The sequence below is a fragment of the Neopsephotus bourkii genome, unplaced genomic scaffold (assembly GCF_033783945.1).
Source record: "Neopsephotus bourkii isolate Nb327-2 ecotype Australia unplaced genomic scaffold, CSIRO-AGI_Nbou_v1 NB_168, whole genome shotgun sequence".
NCBI classification, from domain to species: Eukaryota; Metazoa; Chordata; class Aves; order Psittaciformes; family Psittacidae; genus Neopsephotus; species Neopsephotus bourkii.
In genome coordinates, this window is record NW_026900684.1 from 17,052,216 (window position 1) to 17,077,721 (window position 25,506).

At 41.8% G+C, this 25,506-nt stretch overlaps 1 protein-coding gene across 5 annotated transcripts in view; it reads right to left on the bottom strand.

Annotated features, from left to right (window-relative positions):
- Positions 1 to 25,506, bottom strand: part of TMEM131L (transmembrane 131 like) — an 82,945-nt gene that overhangs the window by 45,319 nt on the left and 12,120 nt on the right. For all 5 annotated transcript variants that reach the window (XR_009728584.1, XM_061374151.1, XM_061374145.1 and 2 more), the window contains exons 4-5: positions 2,250 to 2,321; positions 887 to 1,010 (exon numbers count right to left, since the gene is read on the bottom strand). Coding sequence is in view for 4 of the 5 variants with exons in the window: in XM_061374151.1 (XP_061230135.1) it covers positions 887 to 1,010; positions 2,250 to 2,321 (196 nt within the window). In the remaining variant the exon portion in view is untranslated. The remainder of the gene's footprint in view (positions 1 to 886; positions 1,011 to 2,249; positions 2,322 to 25,506) is intronic.

Sequence of the window (25,506 nt, forward strand, 5' to 3'; positions counted from 1 at the left end):
AGAACTGAGACCACGTAGCAACTCGTCATATTATGGCTGGACTTTGTCAGCTAGCTCGAGCCTCGTCAGTCAAGACTCGTTTGTGTTCGAGAAGTTAATCATGCTTTTTTTTTGCCTCTGCATGCATAAAAATTCTTCCTGCATATAGATACCTATTACAAACTGAATCAATCCCCCCCCTGATACACAGTTGAATGAGTCAAGGCTGAACCAAGCCAACACTATTAGTAACCAAATCGGTCTCACTGAAAGAACAATGACGTTCATGTCTGCAGAGTAATACCCATTCAGTCATCGTAAAAGCACAAATCAGATGAAAGCATAATAAAAACCCTTTGCACATCAGCAGAGGATAAAATGTGGGCTACATCAAACTGAGATCACAGCAATTAATTCTTAACATGCATTATATTATTAGACACTGTTAAGAAAAATCAGAGTGAAAATAACAGTCTTAGATCATAAGGTAATTATGCTCATAATTGCAATACAAAATGCATAAAACGTTTCACTGCAGGTTGTTTTGAGGAATAGGCAAGATCATTCAAAACACTGAGAATTCAAGGCTGTAAAACACCCACATGCCTGTAGATTACTGCATAATGCTCCTTAGAGAAGAATGAGAGTTAAACAGCCTCCTCCTTAACACTGAAAAATTCTTCTTCTCTGTTACTGTAAAACACATTTCTTACTGTAGGTTTTGGATGTCTTTTACCAGTCTAAGGAGAAGTGAGAAAAAAAAGCTAACAAAACAGAAAAAAAAAACCTTGGAGGTCCTACGAAAAAGCACGAAGAGAAAACACAGTATGAAAAGCTTAGGCCAAAGGAAGCATGAAGGCTTGGCTCTTGGCCATTACATAGTTTCCAAAAGTACATCAACACTCACCCGGCTATGAGCAGGAGACACATGAAACTGTCTAGTAGCTGTAAACACTGAATTCACTACAACTTCTCTATCTCTACTAGGGTTGTAGGCATGCAGCATTTTAGCTCTGGGTAACCCCAGTAATCTACAGAAGGGGGGGGAAAGAGAAAGAAATTATTCACTTTATAAGCATAGACTATGCACAAAACAGCAACAAACACAAATCATTCTAAAACATACTAATATGCAACAATTTTCTAGTTGTATCTATTCTTTGGAAACATGCCAAACAAACGTTGTCCTTTGGTATCTACAAATAAGCAACACTGGCATGTAAGAGGCGCACTTAGCCAAAAGTAATTTCAGTCACCCGGCGTTTAAGAAAACTTATAATGCACAAAGTTTTGAATAAGAAAGTTTCAATAACCAAAGCCTTGTTTTGTCAGCTAAAGCAACCATTCTCTCTAGGCTTCTGCTTTAGTTAATACGTCCTATACATTCATTCTGTGCATCCCCTGAAACACTCTTTTAACTCAAATGGGGACCACGTTTCCTTTGGTTATCGATAGACCAAAGGCTGATTGTCATTTAAGAGTAATTCTTAAAGCTTTCTTAAAGGAGCACATAAGACCAAACCAAACCAAAATAATATGCCTTCCAGTATCTGAAGGAGGAGCTATAGGGATGCTGGGGAGGGACTCTTCTTTAGGGACTGTAGTGACAGGACAAGGGGTAACAGGTTAAAACTTAAACGGGAAGCTTAGGTTGGATATAAGGAGGAAATTCTTTCCTGTAAGGGTGGTGAGGCACTGGAATGGATTGCCCAGGGAAGTTGTGAATGCTCCATCCCTGGCAGTGCTCAAGGCCAGGCTGGAGAGAGCCTTGAGTGACATGATTTAGTGTGAGGTGTCCCTGCCCATAGCAGGGGGGTTGGAACTTGATGATCTTAAGGTCCTTTCCAACCCTAACTGCTCTATGATTCTACCACTATGTTTTGCCTGGGACTTTCTGGATTTTAATTTCATAAGTTAAAAGAAGCAACAAGCACTCCCCAGGTACTTCCCTAGGAAGGGAGTTTTTCAAGAAAAGAACAACCAGCATGCAGAACTGATTGGACATCCACACAGAATAACCCGAAATGTACCCAGAATGTCTGATGGTTCCCTATTCCCTTTTCCTCCTTTCGAGAATTATATTGATTTTCATTTACAAAGTATTGCAAGGCAAGAAACACAGTTTCAATTCCATGGCAATTACTTATTATTTCTCTTTCTTTTCAAGAAGACAAGATGTCAGCTAATGCTCTTTACCCAAATGTAGCCCAGTGCAGTTGTCCCTCCCTGCTTTGTTGTTAATCAAAATAACAATAATGTAAGATACTTACTGCATTCCAAAATGCAGAACTGACGGGTGAAAATGTAAGGCCTTCCCATTTGGAGGCATCTTTGCTGAGAAGCTGAAAAAAATGGAAAAGAGGTCACAACTATTATTTAGTGGGTGCAGGGAAGGACAGACTCTGGCTCTTTATATTCTAACCATACTCTATTTCCAAATCTTCCCATACATCCCTCTCACTGCCATAAGACTGACCTTTTAAGAAGGTTTCCATACAACAGCATGTGCTGGAAATATCATGCCAATAAAAGTTCAGTTTAAGAAGTATCCCATTTTAAAGACAATGCTGCCTTGGATAACCTCAGTCATGCTGATACACCTTAGTCATGCTGATAGACCTTTTATGGGGCTGCACAGTGAACCACAGAGGGAAAACAACTTCAGAGTCCTGGGGAATGAAAACTACACTGGCATGGAGCAGATTCCCAGTCTTGTCAATTCAACATTCACACAAGCACTGGTATGAGCACACCTGAGAGATGCAGAGGTAGAGAAGTACATAGCAGCTTAGGCAAAAGCTGACATCAAGAGAACTGCTTGCTGAGCTGTAGCTTTAATGCAAAAGCCAACTCGTTTCTTATATGCAAAAGAGAGTTAGAAATAATGTGTAACACACATCATCTTTCCTTTGCCCTAGGAAAATTCACAATACAGTTCCCATCAGTTCTAGAACATTTTTACCTTATTTGAACATGAGTCGATGTCTTATAACACAGGAATCTCAGGATATCTTCACTACTCGCTCAATTTAAACCTGTCCTCTGCAAGTCCTAACAACCACAGTGGTAAAAAGCAAGTCCAGCACTTGTTCACTACATGCATGTACCTAGTGCTAAGCTGCTGAAAACTTCCCCAGAAGCAGTCTGTATACTGCATGGCCAGAAACCGTTTCATCTTTACTGGATGATGACTGGAAGTATCCTAGCAAGGATGAGTCTGAGACGGAGGGATGGACTGTGGTCTCATTAGTTATCCAGCTGCTTTGCATAATGTGTGGTAGTACAGTTAATTGGTCCCCAATTTAAAAATGTAGTTTTGTAACATTACACCTTTAATATATTAAAGTGCCTACATAATTCTGTTGTTATATTCCAAACCAATAGACATCATAATTTATTACCACTCAGGAAAAATCTGGTTTATTATTATAAAACCCCACAACTTGTATGAAAACATTGCTCATGCAAGGGAGCAAACTCCCTTGCTGCTGCAGCAGGAGGAATGCAGTATATCCAGGTAGCATTTCTGGGGAGCTGCTAGAAAGTAATGAAAGAACAGATGACGCAGAACTACAAAGTCTGGGTGAATGACAGGCTCCTTCCAACCATCTTGTCTGCGCCACACAATTCTTTCTCCGTTCCTAGAAACACCGCAGCAACCAGCATCTTCTTCCTTTTCCAAGTCAGCCTCAGAGACATACCCAGGAGGAAAGTCTGAATATTGCTGTTGTAAACATACGCGAATTAAAATTACTACTGCAGTGAAATCCCCAGATATCTGGGGCAAGGAACACTTCTTAAGGGTCCTCTGATCCCTTTTTTATATGCACACACATATACGGCAAAATAAAAGTTAAGCCTGTGGTTTATATGCTACATTATCACCCTGAACCCCATCATGGCTTAAGTTTCTAGCATCTTGCAGGTACTGCTGAAATAACCTTTTCCCACCAGAAAAACCTTTGCTGAGAAAGGCAAGAAGCCAAGTGCTTCTCTGTGCCAGTAAGTGTAATTGGCAGTGGCTCTCCAAGACTTATTAATCTTCCTTCTGTGGAGCTCTAGCAGCATCAGCACTTTTCCTCTCAACCCTCACTCTCTGCAATAGGCCCCCAATGCACAGGGTGCAGATGCAGCTGTGGATGTAGGAAGACTGCATTTCATTCAGTTTGGGTGAACAAGACCATACTGCAGCACTGATCCTTAGAAGGGCAGTCTGTTACTGTCCAGAAAACAATCACAGTCAACCCTTTCCTAGCCAGAAAAAGGGGAAAGCCCTCTGACAGCAGCAACAGATGTAGCAGGATCCCAGGGCTGCTGTCCTACTCCTTCTGGAGAAGGCAGTCCGGACCTGTGATGGAGGAAGCTAAGCCTCAGCTAACAAACTCTCCAGGCTTTGAACTGACTCTTGAGCATGGAGTTAATTCCAGAGCATCCCTGCACACCACTCCCCAGCAACCCAAGGAACAAGTCTGTGGTTACAAGTCATCCAGCTTCTGCTCTGCACCCCACAAAGGCTGCCAAATTGCCCCAAGCCCCAGCCTGGCTGCAAAAGTAGAACTGCCACATTCCTAGGGCGCTGTGCTCACAACTCTGGCCAGCTCCAGGGTGTCTGCACCGCTTATCAGCAGCCCTGAAGCAGTGCCAAAACCCGACCTGAAAGCTGATGGGTTTACTCAATGGCAGGGCTAGTGGAAAGAGAAATCCACCAGTTTTGGGGTTCCCTGCTTCTCCCAGGGGAGATGACAGGTTGGAATAGCAGGAATGGGCAGAGGATCATTCTGCCCACCAAAAAGGGAAAGGCCCATCTACATTATAAATGGGTTACCACAAGTCTCTTAAAGCCAGCTGGAAGCTGGCAGAACACCCCTCTGCATCCCTGAACTCCAAACACCATTCAACACATTCAGATCTCTGCAGGGCCCTGGCATGGAAATAAACGTCAAAGGCAATTTATTAAGGCATTTAGAAGCTGAAGTAACTTAAGTAACTTTTTATAACAAAACATTTACTTTTGGGTGGTTTTTTTGGTCGGTGGTGGTTTGTTGGGGGATTTTTTCCTTCCTTTAAGAACCTCATCTCACTAGTAGAGTCACCTCAAATTATGCCAAAAATTTCTCTTTCGGCTGTAGACAACATGGCCAAAAAAGTACATGGATCGTTTCACAAGAACTTTACAAGCCTGGGAAAGACACAGATATCAGCCTGAGAATGGAAGTCTTGAAACAACAAATGTGGAGAAACAGTCCTCTTCATAGTTGGAAGCCAGGCTTCTTCTGTTATTTCATTGCTTTGAAAATCAGCTAACATCACATTATGCATGCCACCTAACAAACCAGACTCCCCACTCACAGCATCTCTCTGTTTTTTCAGGGAGATCAGTTGAACATCAACTTCTGAATGATAAATGTTGATATAGCAGGTCAATTCCAACGTTTCAGGGGTCATTTTCAAGCACAAGTGGAGCACAGAACTGGATAGGCAATAAGAAATATAAGACGGGAAGGAAATTCCTGGCACCTACTCTGAACTCAGCAGTAATTGCCTTTGTATCAAAAAGCTACTTTAACTGGCCCCATTATCACTGCCAACCCAACAATTTAAAGCCCCTCCTCCTCTCCATCCTCACAATGTATTTAAAATGCTGACACCCTAATCATCCATCTGTAGCAAAAAAACACAGCTGAAACACTGGGGAGGCAATGGAGGGCTCCACAGGGTCGCCCAGAACACCCAGATCAGGGGGAAGATGGGGGGCAGGCTCTGGCAGGAAGGAGAGGGTGAACCTAAGAGACCCGTAGCTCCAGTCCTCTCCAGCTCATCACCTGATTCATAGAATCACAGAATCATAGAACGGTTTGGGTTGGAAAGGACCTTAATATCACACAGTCCCAACACCCCTGCCATGGGCAGGGACACCTCACACCAGACCATGTTGCCCAAGGCTCTGCCCATCAGATGGGTGATTCACAGAAAACACCCAGCTGAGAGGGAAAAACCCTGAGCATGCCCACAGCTCTCAGCACCAGGGATGCTTGCCTGGGGAGAAAGGTGCACATGGAGCAGACAAAAAGGGGCTGGAGGGGAAGGTAGGGTGAGAAGAAGGGTGACACCAGGGCAGAAGAGCCAGATGGAGGAATGCAAGAACCACCAGACTGCCTGTGCAGACAGAAACGTGTCATTACGGGGCAGCAACTTTGGGTTGTCTTGTTGTTGTTTAAAGGAGCACGAGCTGTAAAATCTTAATCCATCATATTCCCTCTACTGAGAAGCCTCAGATGTGCTCTTCTGTAGGAAAAAGAGCATCGGAGAACATGGATAAGTTGTTCCAGCCTTTTACAACATTTCCTGCACCAGAAAAGAGCATTTTGGTGTCCTGCTGATGTGAGACTAAAAGGGGATGCTAATATGGTATGCTGAGAGAGCTGTTAAATACACAGTTGAAATCGTTTTGCCCTCGTTTCTTTCATTTCAGTTCTGATACTCTTCGATGTAAATAGTAAAAATAGGTAAACAACCAAGTCAGCATGATTTTATATATATATATATATATTTATTTATTTATAGGCCCAAACCCTAATATTTATATGCAGTGTATAGGACACACAAATGTTTGCTCCAAATAAGCAAAGACCCTTTTATTTCCCTGAAGACCAACAGAAAAATACCTTTCTTCCTAACAGATTTAGTCATACTTCACCAGCCAAAATCACAAGAGAAGTATTTCTCCTAAAAATCCCCACAAAAGGCCAAATCGACTCTGAATTTCACCATTTTTGTGCTGTGGTTTGGATTTTTTTGTTTTCTTTTGCCCCTTTAAAAAACAAACCAAACAAAAAACCTTAAAACTGGAGTTAATTCATCTAATTCCACGTAGAAAACACTCAGCAATCTGCAGAATAAGCTGCATCTGACCGGAAGCAAAGGAACAGTTCCTGGAGGGAAGTTTATCCGTGTCACTTTTTCTTCTATTTGCTCCTTCAAGTCTGCCGTATGTATATATTTACTCTAATTGATTACTCTAGATTAGCTTAGAATGCATGTTATCTGATGATTCAGATAGCAAGCCTACTGTAGTTGAGAATAATTGCAATTGCCACTTGGTGGCTTTTCTTCATCCTTCCTTTTTGTGCCCTTTGTTCACAGCAGATGAAGAAAAAGCAAGTTGGGGGAAGGCATTTTATTGTTGGGTCTTTTTCTTTATGGCTGTGGGGTTTTCTTAGAAACAGCAGGCAAAAAAGTCTGGGCTCTTTAACACACAAGAGGTCCTTTTTGAGTAAACTGCTTAGGCAACACTGTTTTATTTTTCAGTATGCCGATAAAGTAAAATTTGACTTATGTTTGGTATTTTGGCACTTCGTATGTTCAGTGCAGGAATATTAATGAACCCTCAGGATGAGGTTTCAAGATAAGAAAGCATGTATGTATTGTTTAGGAAAATATAATTTTTAATATGTAAACTGAAACAGGAGAAATGAAATTAAAATCCCCTCATTTACTGATGAATTTTAGATTCATTCCTCTAGATTACAGCTCATAAACAAAAAGCAGACTAAGGGGACTAGATTCACACTATGCGAACAACCAAACCCAAATAAATATTTCTGATTAAAAAAAGTATCTTGACACACAAAACCAGTTAAGAGGAAACTGACATAGAAACAGCAGCTGAACCAAAGTCTTTTGCAGAGCTACTTCAAAGCTTTCATTTGTCACATCCCCTTGTCCCTCTCTTCTCTCAACCTCCCATTTACCAAAGGCAATAAAAGCACCAAGCAGGAGTTATGAAGGTTAAACTGCAGCTCCTGAAAAGACACACAGCACCTTTCAAAGAGATTATAAAATTGTTTGGAAATTCAAAATTAAAACTTGAGTTCATCATGGCAACTCTGCCAAAACCAGAAACAGATGTATTTTTAAATTCTGATTTTTTGTAACCAAATTCATCCTTTTTCCTAGAGGCAGAAAGAGTTCTCAGAAATCAGAAAATAAGTTCATCTTGCAACATCTCTATACAGCTCTCAGGCAAGCCATATGTGCTGGTGTCCCTGTAGGGCTGTGGCTCCTGTGCAGTACCAGAGCTCAGCACAGCCTGAGCTCTGACATGCTAATCACCTCAACTCCAGAGACTTATGGAACTTCTCCTGAAGCCCTGTACCAACCTAAGACTCAGATGATAACACATGAACCTCTCATTCTCTGTAGATGTTTTTATTTTTTTAAATGTCCAGCAGGTAAAAGAATAAAAATATGAATTTTAAACCCTGGAAACCTAGAAGTTAAAAAAAAACCCCAGTATTTTAGCACTGCATTGTTTAGGAAGAGCGGGAGGACTGACTCACTGCTTCTGAATGCTTGGGGATTGGCAAACCATCCTTAGGAATTCACTTACAACTTTACCAGAGAACAGTGCTGCATCTGGAAGAAGGATGGTCATCTTTTTCTCTGAGCTATGCTATGTACATCAGGGACTGAATCCTAGACTGTGGAAAGTGGGAAAGGCCAAAATGGTGTTACCCATCAAATAATACATGTGCATGCATGTGTGATATTTCGCATGTTTCAGCTATAGGAAAATAGGAAAGGGGAGCTAAACCAAAATAAACTGGTGAAATGGATGGGATAATCACTTTAAAAACAAATCCCATGGTTTCTGGCCAAGGTAATGATTTAAGGGGCAGAGAGGTCTAGCAGTCATTTTCTTTTTCTAAACTTCTGAAATTGGCAAAGCAGCATATAGCCAAGACCTGCTCACCAAAGTCTCAATGGGCTGCTACTTAGTTTACTTTTAAAGTACTGAGATAAAGAGGTAGGTAAGCCTAGCTAAATGTGTAAAGCACAAATCACTCCCCATTACTTTCATTTGGCCCCTTGTCATCTCAACTTAAGCATCCCCTTCTGTTCCTCTCCTTTAGCCCTGGCATTTCCACTGCCATTATCTGTCTTTCTTGGTACTCTTCTCTCGCTGCTGGTACTCTCTTTTTCTATAAAACTCTGCAATAATGTTTATACAAACCCTTTGCAGAATAGTCATTCAAACTAGCAGTACTTCAGTTTTATTTATTACGAAACTACAACAAAACTGCAATGATCAAACTCACAGGATCGTACAGGATAGCACTTACAAAGTCACATTTCTCAATGGGATATAAACGGAAGGACACAGATTAAAATAAAACTGACTTTTTCCCCTTCTTTCACACCCAAACAGTCTCCTTGAAAAACATCCGAAGAAGTAAATGCAGACCACAGTACGAACCAGAATAAGACTCATGAAGAAATCTACCAGATGAGCAGTGCAGCACAAAGCACTCTAGTGAGCATCCTGGTTAAAAGGCTTTCTTCTCCAGATGCGCCTGTGGTTTGTATTTCAGCAGCAGCAGCACAATAAAGCATGCTTAATGGCAGAATAGAATTACTCCCTCCCATAAATTAGCCCAAACTTCTGAAATAACTGAAATCTGTACTAAATTAAGAAATTAATTCACAATGACTTGAGTTCAGTTGAAGTTGCTTTCTGAAACCTTTCAAAATAGCAGCCTTCCAGTATCTGAAGGGGGCCTGTAAGGATGCCGGGGAGGGACTATTCATTGGGGACTGTAGTGATAGGACAAGGGGTAATGGGTTAAAACTTAAACAGGGGAAGTTTAGATTGGATATAAGGAAGAAGTTATTTATTGTAAGGGTAGTGAGGCACTAGAATAGGTTGCCCAAGGAAGTTGTGAATGCTCCATCCCTGGGGGTGTTCAAGGCCAGGTTGGACAGAGCCTTGGGTGACATGGTCTAGTGTGAGGTGTCCCTGCCCACAGTAGGGGGTTTGGAACTAGATGATCCTTTCCAACCCAAGCCATCCTATGATTATCCTTTAGCTGCCCAGATTTCAAGCAACATCCAATGCTCTCTAGAGATGGTCCAGGGGGACCCTGAATTTTTCAGGCACCTCAGACAAACAGTTAGGCTTAAGCAAAAGAAAAGATACCCTAGAAACTCCCAGGCACAGACCTGGGGGAACAAGAAGTGAGTTATCTGTGAACTGGGCATGTAAATCAGGTACTGATGTGGCCTAAGCTGAACCTTCAACTAACTACTTGTACACACACAAAAAAGGAGTCTTGTTCCAGCAGGGCTGAGAAATACCTAAATTATTTGTTTTGGATGAGTATATAGGGCCCACCAGTTCAAAATGCACATATTTTCCTCTAAGCATCTCTGCCACTGCCAGCAAATTCCAAATATCCTGGCAAGCAGAACATTCACCTTCATTTTCCTTTTTGTTTTGCATAATTTAACAGGTGCACGTTCATTCTGCAATATTTCATAAACCAATATCCAAGTACTTAAGACAGCAATAACTGCTCTGAAATAAAACCTTTACTTTTTTTTTTAAGCTTCTTTAGATTTCAACTTCAAGACGTCAGCAACCTTCTCCTAAAATGTTAAAGTCACAGAAACAATAAAGTCTGTTGGTTTTTTTTTTTAGTCCTTCCCAAAACAAATTAAGAGTCTCTTGCCTAACACAAACACACACTTTCGGCTCCATCAGAAACCCTGGCTTTCTCCATGCTTTATCCTGAATTACCAGGTTCTGGACTTCCAGGGGTATGAGAAAATACTGTCTTTCATGTCTTTTTAAAGAGTGCTTCTAGTCCATCAGTATGCATAATAAAAACACAAATCCCAAAGGCACACAAAGCAGCTCCTGCTATTTTTATTTTATTTTACTTTTTAAACCTCACAGCTTTTAAGCCAAATTCCCCTTTTTTTAGTAATTTGCTTACCCTGTAGTTGCCAAGCCCTCAAAAAAAAAAAAAAAACCCCACAAAAAACCTCAACTAAAACCAAACCAAAAAAACCAAACAAAACCCAAAACCATTTAAACTGCTTGCATAACCCAGGTTTATTCTTCAAAAACTGACACTAAGATCACAAATAGTTTCTTAGATGATAATTTCTGCCTATCTTACTTAATTAACAAGCATTAAGAAAAGGCAGTCAAACCTGAAATCACCCTGGCCTCACTTATACATGCAAATAAATGGCTGCTTTTTGAAGAATGCTGCTCAATGTTCACAACTCAGGATCACTTCAAGAGCAGTTAGGAGACTCCATACCTCTGAAAGATCACGCTGTACCTCCAAGCTCCTGCCCAGAGTCTCTAAACTGAAAATGAAATGTTTTCAAGTGGAGATGTGCTGTTCATAGTCCTTTTCAGACACTCTGAAAACATGAACCCTAGAGAAAAAGCACGTGGAGAAGTACCTAGAGAAAAGGCTTCTACCATGTCAGTATGGTGCTTTCTCCAGTTAGCAGCAAAGAGGAGACTAACTGCACATCTCATGCTGAAATACCATGGAATTTAAATAACCACTCCCTATGCACGGTTTTCAAAACATTTTACTGAAAGCAATCAAATTTCACAGCATGGCCCTGTAAACGAGGTAGGATAAACCAACTTTAAGAAAGGCAGAGAATAGAACACATACCCACCTACCCTGTACCTGGGGAGAGCATGCTTATTTTTACTTACTAGGTAGTAAAGCAATGGTGAAACCATGACAGGAGACTTTCGTGGCAAGGGCTGTTTTTAAGCACAGTCCTGTACTAACATTATTAGGAATCTAACAAAGGGAGAGACACTGCAGAAAAAACAAATACTGATTCTATCACACCTGCCTTTACTAAATTAATTCCCTTCAAAATAACAATAAACTAGTTTTCTGTTCTTGCAGTGTCTACAGGACAATAAGCAGTATAGACGGAAGAGATTCAAGTGAAAACAGACCTCACCTTTTAATGGATCAACTGCAATTCTGTTTTGACCAGTTAAAATAAAAGTTCATTTCATCACACACACACAATTTTACTTATAAAACTCCCCAAGCTGAAGAGCAGAGGGCCAATTTCTGTCAATTCAGCAGCAACCTTCCTCCAAGTGTTTCACTTTCACATGCAGGAGCAATGCAGTATTTCTCCAACTTGGGGAATCTGGCTCCTGCCTTGAGAGAAGGGGGGAAGGCATTGACAGGAAGCACAGTGAAGCTGCAAAGTTCACGGCAATAGGAAGTTACATTCTTGTCAAATATCATTGCACCCAACCATTTCCTTTTTCTACTTACAGCCACAGCCAAAAATTTCCATCTTGACAGAAACCATTTTAAGTTAGAACAGTTCAGCAAAATGCATGAAAGAGCTCTGTGGTCACTGATAAACTTGACCTGCTTAATAATTAAGAGTGATAATCTTCCTACAGCAATTAAGAGCTATAATCTTCCTACCAGAGCTGCCTTTTACTGTTTCTATGTTAATTCAAGCCTTTTAGTTTATTTTTATAATGAAAGAGAACAGGCCTGTAGAACAGCTAAGGCACAGATCTTAATAGCCCATAAGAAGCCTTTACACTGAAGCGTTAAGTACTAAAAAAACCTTCCTAATTTTTCGCCAAAACCAGAAAAGAACATTAACTGAAAAGGAAGCTAAGCAAATACAAGAAAACTCATACCTAGGACTTAAAAAAACAGTAATAATTTTTTTTTTCCTTTAATTTATTCCCCTTAGTCTGGACAATGCACCTGATACCACTTGCACTGAAAAGAAGCCAAGGAAAAGCCAGTAAGTTCACGTCTCAAAGCTGCAAGATCCAAGTTCAAAACAATAGTGGAAAACATCAGCTTAGACTTTGCATGTCTTCTCTCTTGTGGATTTCAGCCCAGACCTTTAAAATCAAAGTATAACCTTTAAGCATCAATCTTTAAGCACAGTAATTCACCTACGGGCATCCAATACTATTCCTTTTTTAAGTCAGCCTATGAAGACAGACAACCAAAATGGGCTTGATATGGAAAACTGTACATGTTATCTCAACAGTACTTTGCCACATAGCTTCATACACTACAAACGTGGGAAATCAAACACTACAATATACAGCTTAGATGCATTAGGCTGGTAAGACACTGGGGAAGTCCCTCTTGGAAACTTATATACACACATCTCTTTCAAAATCCTCTTAGCAAGCATTTGCTTGAGTCACACCAACACCAGCTTTCTCAGTGCTACATTTCGGCTTTATAAGGAGAAAAACTATTGCTGCTGTTGATGGCCAGACTTATTAAAAACTTAATTCTTTCCTCTAACAGACAAAATTTCATACAAGACTTCCCTCAGCATGTGCAAACTACCCAGAATTTAAACTACATCTACTAGCTTTCTAAGAATACCCATTTTTTTCATGTCATTAAATAGCATTTTCTAAAGCTGTACTATATGACTGCAAAAGCAGGATGCAAAGAATATAACAAGGAGCAAGGCGGCACTTTGCCTAAAGGTATTTCAAGCATAGTGCTGCAAGATGAAGCAAAATCACCCTGCATACAGCAGGGGAACAAAGCTGCTCTCCCACACCCCAGGGTTCACTAGCAAATCTTAAGGAAAAGTTAAAATGTAAGTCATTAACCAAAGAGCAAAACCAAAAAGTAGCTTTGGCCCAAAATTGGGGGTATCACTCTCTTATTCTTGTTTTCCAGCCCTCCCAGTTGGGATGAATGAATTATTTCTTCTTTAGTCCCCATCTAAACATTTTGGTGTCACTTGCAAAGCTTTTTGTTCTGGTGCACTTAGTAATCTATTGGACCTATGCCATTATACATATGTGATGTGCAGTATTATTTATCAGATGGGACATGCATTTGCTTCAGAAAAATACAGAACTTTATTCTTATGAAGAACCTTCTTAAATTACTATAGCAATGAAAGAAAAATGCATACTACTTTTATTGTTCGTTCTCTTTTTATTAACTGATTGCACTGTCATCTATGTGCTTCAACTGCACAGTCATATAAACCTACTCCCAAACTAAAAGCTTTTCTTTTCCAGCTCCCCATACAACTACAGTTGTACCTCCAAGCACATCCCTTACTGCAGGTAGAAAAAGAACGGAGAAATCCTCCACAGCTTCAGATCATTTCCACACGTGGTGGCAGGACACTATGCAGACAGCCCACTGAACTCCCCTGCCTGCACGTTCTGAAAAGAGCAGTTTGCTGCACTCGCCTGTCTTGTGTCACTCAGCACTCTGGGTCACGGTACGCAAAACGGGAAGACAGCTCCACGATTTAGCGCTATTAATAAAAGGAAGCACTCTCACAATGTATTTGTGACCTACTCCTATGTACTACCATGTATTTATACTTTGTCAGATAACGTTGCTAGAGAAAGCAGAGATATGAAAAAATTTATACCAGAAAATTCCAGCTGGCAACATTTCAAAAACGTTGGCATTATTAGGATTAATAGCCACAACACTTATTGCAGAAATAACCAGGTCCTTACAAAACATCTGGGATCTGTTGAAGCCAATGCACAGCATATGCTCTGAGCCAATTTCTTCTGACGTACAAAACGCTGCAACCTTCTGCTATTAAACAAAGCAGAACCATGTGAAACACACCCTGTTTCACAGTTTATTAACAAAACGTCTACCACTGAAAACAACCTCAGGTATGTTACGGCTGCCACGTTAACCTCGAGCTCTGATTTCCAGCAAGGGGCACCTTGAGCCAACAAGTTAACATTTGTTTCCTTCAGCAGGATTGCTGGTGGGGAAAAGGAAAGGAGAAAAATTAGCCTCAAAAGCAGGAAGTCAGCTTTTGATTATTTTGTATCAGTTAAGAAAAAGCCCTTGCAATCAAGCACTATATTAAGGCTGCCTCCCCTAGACTTTTGCATTTCCGCCTTTATTTCAAAGCTAAAAAGCTAATCGGAATTCACCAACTTCAAATTTTCACCTGAGAAACTAAGGGCAAAGAACCAGTAATGCTATTTTGAGTTTCTTAACAAGTCTCAAACCAGAGGTCTTCTTCTACTGCAAGAAAGGACACACTTTGCTTCTGCACACTCCAGATATTAACCTGTTTGACACTGAATTTCTCAAGCTGCCTGCAAGGGGAAAAGATCCTTCAGACAGGCCAAAGATCCCTCCTCAGCCCAAAGGCACATTTAACTGGGTTTAGCATCTCTCTCCACATCTTCTCCATTGCAAGATAACCAAATCAATGCCATGATCCCATGTGGGAATCCCCTGGGACTTGCACAAAGTCGTCCTGAAGCCAGTGGAGCTTCCTGGGCAGAGAGGGGGGCCTGGGAGTGGGACTGGAGTGGACCACTTTGCCCCTTAAGGATGCGTTCTGAGGTACGACACACATGGGACTTAAGTGCATGAAAACAAGCTTGGCAAATGCATTAACCTCTGAACAGGCTTCTTCATTTCACTCCACAGAAATATTTCACACTAAAACAGGAGCAACAAGGGTTTGTAAAGCAGACTGCTCTTTGAAAATGGAAAACATTGCAAAAAGAGGGAATAAGCAAGCATGAAGTGCTGCCCCAAAACACATCATGGCTTTGCAGCTACAACGAGGTCATATTTTCATCACCTTTTCATAGCTTTTAAAATGTCATCCGAGAGGGAAAACAAAGTAACAAGGTGTGAGTGCTCAAACGAAGTCTCATTGTCCCTAGCCCAGTACTTGCTCCCAGGACAACCTAACCTCCAAGCCGCATGCAAAGCCGCAAAAGACATGGATAGGGCAACTTGCAGTTCTCCAAGTCCCAAATGAGCTTCCTCAGTTTGGGAGCAAAAGCAAAGATCCGCATCTTACAGTCTGGCAGTGCACACTCTTCATGGTAGGGCACTGCTCTCCCCTCCCTGCACAGCAAACGTTTATTAACTATTCTGAGCACAAACCATCCACCAAAACGCATCCCACTGCTTCAGTGACCAGAAAGCGTTAATAATTGGTTTTATTTACAAGGAGGAGGAAAAGAAAAACTCCAAGCAAGACTGAAAGCTTGGGGACCTGGGCTGGGTGGGTGTTTGTTTTAGAGCAGCTACCCGCATCTGCCGGATCAGCCACATTATCCCAGCACACTGGGAATGCTCACAAAGGCCAGAAATGCCCCCTTTTCAAAAGGGCAGTTTAAACGTGGCAGAAACTGGGTCAGCAGCAGGCCACAGAAAATACCTAAGCAGGCAGCAGGCACCTCGTGGGTTGCAGGCAGCAGGCTTGCAGCAAAGGACTGGAATAAAAGACACAACACACCAAGACAGAAATCAGACAATAGCTATTGAAGAAAGGCAGTTAATAGCAACAAAGCACGTAAAGCACGGGTCAAGGAGTCGGTCAAGTACAGGCCCTTCAACTCCCTACCCTCCTCCTGTTGCCAGGAATCAAGATTTAGACACAAACCAGCGATGCACATGGCACACAGGACTAGCAGCCAGGCACAGAAACTAAGACGGTATGTTAAATCCACAAAACAGTAATGAACTACAAAACTCATCCTACAAAATTCCAGAGCTACTCACTTCCTGAGGACAGCACAGTGCTCCTTCTTGTTTCAGTCTCATTTAAAAAAACCCAAACAACACAAATTGCACGATTTATGCACTTTGTATATAGTTAGCATACCCTTCATCTCTTGTGTTCAGGTCTCTACTGTTTGCATGCTTATTTATGGGCAGAGACCTTAACTTTAAAATGCCAACCCACAACTTCAGTCGATAGGACAATGTATTTCAGCACAAAAAAATATGTATACAGTCAAAATACAAGAGGTGACCTCCAAGGTTACTAGTGAGGCCTGACTTGCTGACTGCTTTGTACCCTGCCTGTGCGATAACTGACATTAAACAAGCGTGTAGCAGGACTGTTGAACACTTCAGACAGAGTGTGGAGACTTCATTCCATTTTGCACAGACCTTTAAAATCATCTTACACTGAAATAATTTTACACATAAGAGGTGGTGGTGATTACACAAGGTGCAAGCAGTTATGAATCAGTCACTCTCTCATTTCACTTCCCTTTTGCTATTGTGTGTCTTTCCTTTCATGGTTAGATTGCAATCTGCTGCTGTCCCTTATCAGTTTTGCCTATCAATTATAAAAAGCAAGCTTTCATTTTCTCCCTTCCTAGCAGTATCTTTGCTCACTTTGCACTTTTATCAGCGGTGCCTTTTCTTCTTTTCCCTCCTTTTGTCCTCTTCACAATCTTTAGTCATTTTCTCTTGCTACCACACTTCCCCCCCTTTCCCCGGGCTCTCTGGTAATGACACCCTGTCCTTCCTCCAGTGCCAGATTCTAGCCCAGACAGGTTCAGCATCACACCTGAGCTGTTTCCAGCACTGTGTTACGTGAGATGTCTCACCGGCACCACGACTCACCAGCTGCCCAGCCTCTCCCCACCAACCATGCATGGATGGCAGGCATCCTGTTCTGGTAGGGTTTTGCCTTCACCAACATGCTACTCTGAGCTACAGTAAGAGACTACACAGCTGAAGAGAAGAGCCCTATACACCAAAGCTGATGGGAGCCGTAAGCAGCAGCTCCCCAAGAAAGGGCTGGGGGCTGCTGGGTTGCCCTTTGCTTCTGCAGCAGAAAGTCCTGCGGTACCCAAGGTGCAGGTTGCCAGTCATAGGCACTGCCCCTGAACACCACAGACTGAGGCTGGGCGTCTCAAGCCTCTGAATCTGTACAAAAACCCGAGCAGAGAGGGCAGCCAGGTTCATTGTGCAAGTCAGAAATGCTGCAGGGTTGAAAAAGCTACTGCAGCTTCACCTGCCACCTTGCCCTCAGCGAGAAGGGGAACCTGTGGAGGCAGGAAGCTGAGGGGGATGCAAGCACTCCCTCACCTTGGGCTCCAAATTTAGGAAACCTGTCATTCCCCCTCCCTCTTTAAGTGCTGGGAAAAACAACCTGCTCCTGAGAGCAATTCAAAGTAGCCAAATTAAAGTCCCTTTGACCATCCTCTGGTGAAACCTCTTTCTCGCTGCAGGGAGAACCGAAGGTGACCAGCCTTTCAACATCTAAAGCTCTGTCCCAGAATTAGTCCTCCACTACCGCTCAAGTGCTTCCCCACAGATGAGAACACATACTGATGGTGGGGATGGAACCTGCCTGACAGCAAGAACCACCCTCAGGTCACAGGGCAGGTAACTTTTGGCTGGCTACTGTCCTTACAGCTCTTCCATTCCTTTGGAAAACATTTTTATCATGATGCAATCTGACCACTGCCATACTCTATCCTTAGCGTGCATTCAAGCAACAGATGGGCAATGCACAGATGCCACAATGGCAATGTAGGATACCGCACTGTTGTAATTACAGGGAAACAACACCGCAAAATAGTCTCATGGCCTCAACAACATCACTGGCTTTCCCCATTTAGCCACCACTTTCCTGCCACCTCCTTCTCCTCAGATGCTCAGCCTCTCAGACTCTGGCTCCCTGTCAGGTAATAGTTCTGGGCTGCTGCATCCATAAGATTTGTACCAGTCTCTCCAGAGAGAGCTCTGCTGGGACAAGGGTCTGATAAGCCCAGAGGGTACTAAATGGGAAAACCAGTGCTTAGTGCAATTTTGCAGTGTAGTTTGTTGCAAGGCAAACACTGCTGTGTATCTGGCCAGACAGCAGGGATTTAATGAGAGAGGAAAGAAAAATCACCCCTCGTCCTCCCACATCGCACAGCAAAACCCCAGTGCCTCTTCACCCAGAGGTGGAGACACAGGTGTGTAACCCTGATACTGGGCAGTACTCAGTAATACTGACAACATCACTACTCCAAAATGCCTGGGATCTGTGATTAGTGTATGGTGCAGGAGCTGACCTGCTACAGCATTACTTCAGCCAGGAGCTAGTGCCCAGTGCCCAGATTGCACCTGAACCATGACTGTCCCAGCCCTGTGGGTGATGACAGCCACTAATAACTTTGGTCCTAAAATGAAAATCTTTTCATGTTTCAATTTCATGAAGCAAACAACTACACTCTGTAATTTCTGCATTAACTCCTGCAAATGCAATCAAACCTTTCAGGACAACATCTAGTATCTACAACTGTGAAATTCCATGCAATGCACATCTCCATATTCTAAGCAGTGCCTCAGTAGCAGCAGTAACAAAAGTAATTAAACTTTAAACTTACAGCTTTTATTGTGTACCAATTTTTTTTTATGAATCACAACAATTTACCCTTAAAGAAAATATATCTACTGTACTGTCAGATATTTCAGTATAATTCAACCAAACAGTTTTGCTTTTATCCTAAACTCTCTAAGGATTCAGCTCTGTTGTGCAATGACAACTGCTACACTACAACATGAATGAAGATGGGTTTCAGACAGAGCGAAATGTACCCATAGAACACACTTGTTTATAAAACATCCAGCCTGTAACAGATGAGCAATTAACAGCTTTTACATATTCCCACCAAGAAAAGCTTTGAGGACATGGTGCACTTTGCTCTGGCACTCTGACACAGAGCGGAGAGGAGGTCTGAGTGCCTCGCGGCATTTTCTATGGCCTGTGGAAGCTGCACCTCTCCTCAAAGCACACTACAGCCATGGAGTTAAAAGGCAACACAATGTACAGGAACCTCAAGACCTTGGAAACCAGACAAAGGATCCTCCTCACAAATAACACACAAACAAGCGCACATCTGTTTTTTCTCTCTCCAGTGCTAAACACATCACACCGAGACTGCTGGCTCTGAGCCCAAGAAGTCTCCAAAGTCCCTCTTTGTTCCAAGTGTATTCCCAAATGCTGCTCCAATAAACATGGACTGGTCTTCCAACTGCCAGGAGCTGGCACTCAAGCACATGCACCCATATAGCCCAATTTCAGTTTGATATATGACAGCTGAGCCTGTTTCTGTTCCCACTGATAAGAAACAAATACCTACCACTAAAAGACTGCAAAGAGTTGCCTGATCCCACCAAACCCATGTCCTGCCCATAGAGGAACTAACTGTTCAGAAGCACTCACAGGGGAAAGAGCATCAGCAGGAAGCTGGATGCCAGGTGGCCCTTTTTTTTTTTTTTTGCTTAATTTTGATAACTAGAAATCACAGAAATAGTTGAAGCACCTTCACAGGAAAGGTCAAGATTTCAGTGAGCCAACACATTTAAAAAGTCATTAAGCACTAACATTTGGATCCACTGCTTGCCAAACACTGTCAGGTCTTTAATAACTGTGCAGGAGTTGATGGCAGCACTGGCAGTGACTCAAAGCCAGCCTCTAGAGCTTCCAGAAATATGACAGTCTGTATAACAATCCCATTCTGGACTCTCTCTTCAGAGTCACAAAAGCTTTTCAAGCATATACCTACCGCGCAGGTGACCAGGAGAAGCCCTCCAGTAAATCAGTAGGGGAAACGGGGCTGTAAGAACATGGCAGAATTCAGGGGGCACAGAGAACAAAGAACAGTAGAACAAGAAAGATTATTAGCTTCCACTAGATCAGGTATAAGCATTCACACATCATTTTAAAAGGCTGGGAAATTCCCATGCAGGAGATCAACATGTATATGTTGACAGTAGCAGAAACTAAGATGATTACAAACTGGCCATTTATCTCTTTTTCTACTTTGCAAAGCTGAGACTGCCTATTCAATTTGGAGCTAAGTTTTTCTTTTTTGAGACAGAGGTACAGAGATATGTGACAATGGAATTATGTTTCAGTCTCTCAGAAAATAACCAGGTCCTGGAGAGAAGCATTAAAACAATGAACAGCAATTTAAATAAACTGGAAAGGATAGAATAGATAACAATTTATATGTTCAAAAGAAACAGAATGTATGTCAGAACACTTTTGACTTAAGGTCACTTTTTCTTCTTCACATATATCATTCAAGGTTTCTGAAAGTTTTCCTAACATTTTGAAGCGTGTGAAATTATCATTCTATAGATATACAAGTGTCTCCAAAGGACAATCCAGTTTCAAATCTTAGGACTGCAAGGGAATTGAGGTCTTTTATAATGCAAACTCAGCTACATTACTGCAAGCATCACCGTCCTATCACCCAGAAGAACGATTTCTAGGCTTAAAAAAAGAAGTGAGTTGTTTTCTGCATTTCTCACATTTCCTTAAGGACCTTCCTGTTGTGAGCAAACATTTTAACATTTTTTTTCCCTAGCTCAGAAAGCCAAACTCCTAACTGACGGACAAAACCACAACCCAGAGTCAACACAGCCCATGCTTTCAACAGAACTGAACATGATTCACCACCTTTATTTTTTACTTTCAAGTCCTTAGAGCTTCTTCATTTATCTTCATGAAGTTCTGAAGTAGAAGTTGGCTTTTATCAATCAAAAAGTATTATTTTGCACTTCAAATTTCTTAATTTTGACATATGTGGAGTTCTGGTATCCAGGTGGATGAGATGGTAAACCAGTGATTACAGCCTACTAGCTACTGCAACAGTATCCTGAAGCAGACAAGTGGCTGTCAGAAGACGAAAACTTCACCAAAAACAAAACCACAGAGCTACTTCTCAACCTCCTCTTGAAAAGCATTTTCCCTTCTCTCTCCTCTACCTCACAACTCTGAGCAAAAGAAAACTTACGCACAGTGCCTGGTTTTGACCGAGGAATTCCCATGTTTCAAATTTATACAAAGTCCACGTTTGTTCTACAGAATGTAAGGTCTCTCAGTACACACACATAAAAAAAAAAATACCCTGTGTTGCCCTTGGTCAATTATATTTTCATTGCACATTCTGAAAGTCACCAGACACAAACACACACGGAAAGAGTAGCTTTATTCGCATGACACGCTGGGGGCAGGAGATGGAGAAGATGATAAACTGACACAGCCAGTTTTGCCCTCTTATCTTCCTTATCTCGGGTGGCAGCCTGGACATAATATAGAATGGTGGAACCCTGATAGGACAAAGCAGATACCTAAATAATTCATAGTGACCACGTGTTTCTCCTAAGCAATCAAGCTTATTTGATTAAAGCAAACTCTTCTATAAATATAAAGCAAATATTTGCAGTGAGTACTCAGAACTCTGCAGAAGGTTAATACACACTGTTGTCAGACCAAGTGTAATTAATATTTGATGAACTTTTCCTCTCCCTGAAGTAGACAAGGCTATTCTGCCCTAATGGAGAGGTTGGTCATTCTGCAATAACCACCACAAAGCAAGAATCTTTTCCCAAAGCAGCTACTCAAGGAAGCAGATAAAAAGTGTTTAAGCCAATGTAACTAAGACGGGCTTTTTAAACTTAGGCTTGAATTTATAACAAGCCTGAACTGAAAGTGGTACAGATGAGCTATTTGCTTTGTTTGCCTGCCAATGTTTTTACTTACGCTACTATGGCAAACACCAAAATTACTGAAAGGTCTTCTTCACCTACATGCCTACAAATCATCCACCCAAAGCCACTGCCAGGGTGGGAGTGCAGCTTCCCCTGTCAAACAAAAACACATGAAACAGCATAAGCCAGGTTTGCTTTACCTTTCAGTCTCCAGGAAGATAACAGGCAGGTAACAGCATTGCCTAAAACACTCTATCACACTGCATCAGACAGATTTCAGGGAACTTTACACCCAGTTTATAAGACACAAGGTTGGGTTGATCCAGGAGTGGACTGTGCAAATTCCTGAAAGGGAACAAGCTGTTGTTTTGGGTTTGGTTTGGGGTTGAGGGGAGGTGTTTTTGTTTGGTTTGGTTTTGGCTTTTAATTTTTTATTTTGTCACTATTTGACAATATGCAGCAACAGAAAAACTACGAAGCTAAATGCACATAGGGTGTCAATTTTCAGATTGCTGACATCAGTCTATTATTCCAGATATCTATCATTTAACTGCATAATATTAAAATTATGGCAAATTAACCTCTTTTAAGGGCAACTAAGAAGCAGCTATTAAGGAAATAAAAATATTAATAATTAATTACAGATATAAAGCAAAATCTTTCGTGGCCCACTGCCCACAAATCAGAGGGATTAGCCTGAGATTAACACACATTTGAAATTCATTATTAGTGTATTAAAATGTAAAAGTAGAAGCATAAGAAGAGAGTTCCTATTCTGAACTACCTATAAAAGCAGTATGCATGGGTTAGGGGGACACTAAGTTTACAAGAATTAGAACAAGGACAAGCATGCACCTGCTTTTGCCTTCTTTTGCTCTCCTCTAAGCATACAAGCATGTCCTAACATCCCCTTTTTCGAAACAAGGAAGGTTAAGTTGAACAAGAAACATGCCATCTACACAGAGGACCCGCAGGACACTTGCAGCATGTGGCTCCTTGGCAGCAGGAGCTGACCATCCCCATGTGTTTGTTGAATGACGATACAGCCTGCATCACCATCAAACCTGTCTCTGCTTCTGTGTAGCTTTGCAGACAGTACTGAAACTAACACAGAATGGTAAATAAGATACATGTGCCCTTTTGTCCCACCTGCTCAGATCAGGACAGTCCTCATCATAAAGGCCACGCACTCTGGGTGGACTTTGCCCCAAAGCATAGGCTACAGGAGGAGCCTCCAAGGTTATCCATCACACAGATGCAAATGCTTTTTCCCTTCTCCTACTCAACAGCTATTGATTCAATAAGGCATCACTTCCAACAGGACATCCTCCCTCTCAGCCCCACACTTTTGGAGACTAATCTGCTCGTCTATCTCACCAACAGTGAGCAGAGCAGCAGATTTGGCTAGGCTCCTCTGCAGCTTCTCCTGCACTGCAGTAGATAAGGGAGCAGAGGCAGCCTTGGCACGAGTACCACCATGCAACCCGAAAGTCTGAAAAGAAAGTGAAGAAATTAACAGAATAAGATACAGGACACCAAAATATAAAGCAGTTTATTTGTCCATTTAAACCAGGTTATGCGAGATAGTTTACTTCAGTAGCACATATTCACACATACGGCTTCTTCACATACACTAATGCTTGCACAAACAATAACCTCATAGCCCCAGCTGGGAGGAGACTGTCACTGCTACTATTTGTACCAGTATAGAAACTGTGGTAAAGACAGCCTGCGTGGCTTTTTTGAGGCAGTGTGAGCCATATGAAAGTACAAGTGCCAATTCTCAATTACCACACCAATATTGCTTTCATTTCTCAAAGCCAGGTTGTCACCCATAGATGACAAAGTCCATTTTAGGTCAGCATACAAGCCAATGTACAGATCAATCAGTCACCAGGCTGACCATGGGGTTCTTCCAACCCAAGGCTTAAAACAGCAAGAGAGATGCATGCATACCATCAGGGCTTCTTCAGTGAAAGCAGGCAAGATTTTGACAACTGGGACTGCAACATGGTATCAGTAACAATCTGGCCATGCAGTATTTCAGTTAATATCAAGTAGGACTTATGCCCAGGACAGAAGCAGGACAGCTCTTTGCAAGACACAGCAGGGCTGTCCCATTTAGGTACTGTAGTGACAGGACAAGGGGTAATGGGTTTAAATAGGGGAAGTTTCGGTTAGATATACAGGAGAAGGCCTTTATTGTGAGGGTGGTGAGGCACTGGAATGGGCTGCCCAAAGAAGCTGTGAATGATCCACCCCTGGCAGTGTTCAAGGCCAGGCTGGATGGGGCTTTTGAGCAGCCTCTGCTACTGTGAGGCTTCCCTGCCCATGGCAGGGGGGGTGGAAGCAGAGGATCCTAAGGTCCTTTCCAACCATTCTATGATTTGTCATTAACTCCAGATCTTAGAAGGCCATAGCATTAGCTCCTCCATCTGGTGTGAAACACAGTACAGCTGGCCTAGGCCCCTGCTCTCATTTCAGAAGTGACTGAAAGCAACTTAAGGACAAATAAATAACTGGATAGCTTGACTCATCTGCTAGCTGTCATACCTTGTCCCAGGAAAAAAAAGACCACCACAAACAACAGAACTAAACAGGGTTTTTTTACAACCCCTATCAACGCAACACAATTCTGTAGAAGGAACGGTAGTTTGGAAGAAGCAACACACACAAGCGGACAGCTGTCCCCAACAGCATTAATACAAACTTCAGCAAGGCAAAGTTCATCAGTGAATGAATTACAACATATAAAACAGAGATAAAAGATTAAAGCAGCAATAGCGCAACCTGCTACCCTGCCTGTTCCTGGTGGAAGCATACATAAGGGGAGGAAGAGTAACACTGACAGTTCCTTCTAGAACAATTTGTTTCTTCATCCATAAGAGACCCCCAAACTTCATTTGCCTTCTAGCAATTTTCTTCTGTAAGCTTTTTTTTATTCTAGCTTCACATTACCCTCTGTGTTCCCAAATGTGTTTCGGTAGGGGTTTTCACCCAAGCATAACAGGTATGTGTGTGTGTGAACATCTCATTTCCTTCTTTACTTCTCCAGTACATTATATAAATTTCATTTCTTTAGGCACCCAGCAAAACTTAAAATTAGTAGTCCTTTGGTGATCTGGTGTAAGTAGGATACAACAGCAGTGACTTATCAAGTAAAAACAAAAGTTAACCAACAGCAAAGCAGGTTTGGGTGCAACCCAATAAAAACACCCATTCCATGCATACTGTAGAAATGTGTTGCTATACGCAAGTGCATTAATGTTAACGAAAAAGCTTCTTCCACACAAAATGCAGCTTTTTTTTTTTAATACACACAAGGATTTCTGCTTCTTTTGTAAAGAAAAAAAATAATTAAAACTATTAACAACTTAAAAGCAAATTTCACTATCACAAGTCAGGATCAATCATATATTCTAGGAAGTCTTCATGTAATGGG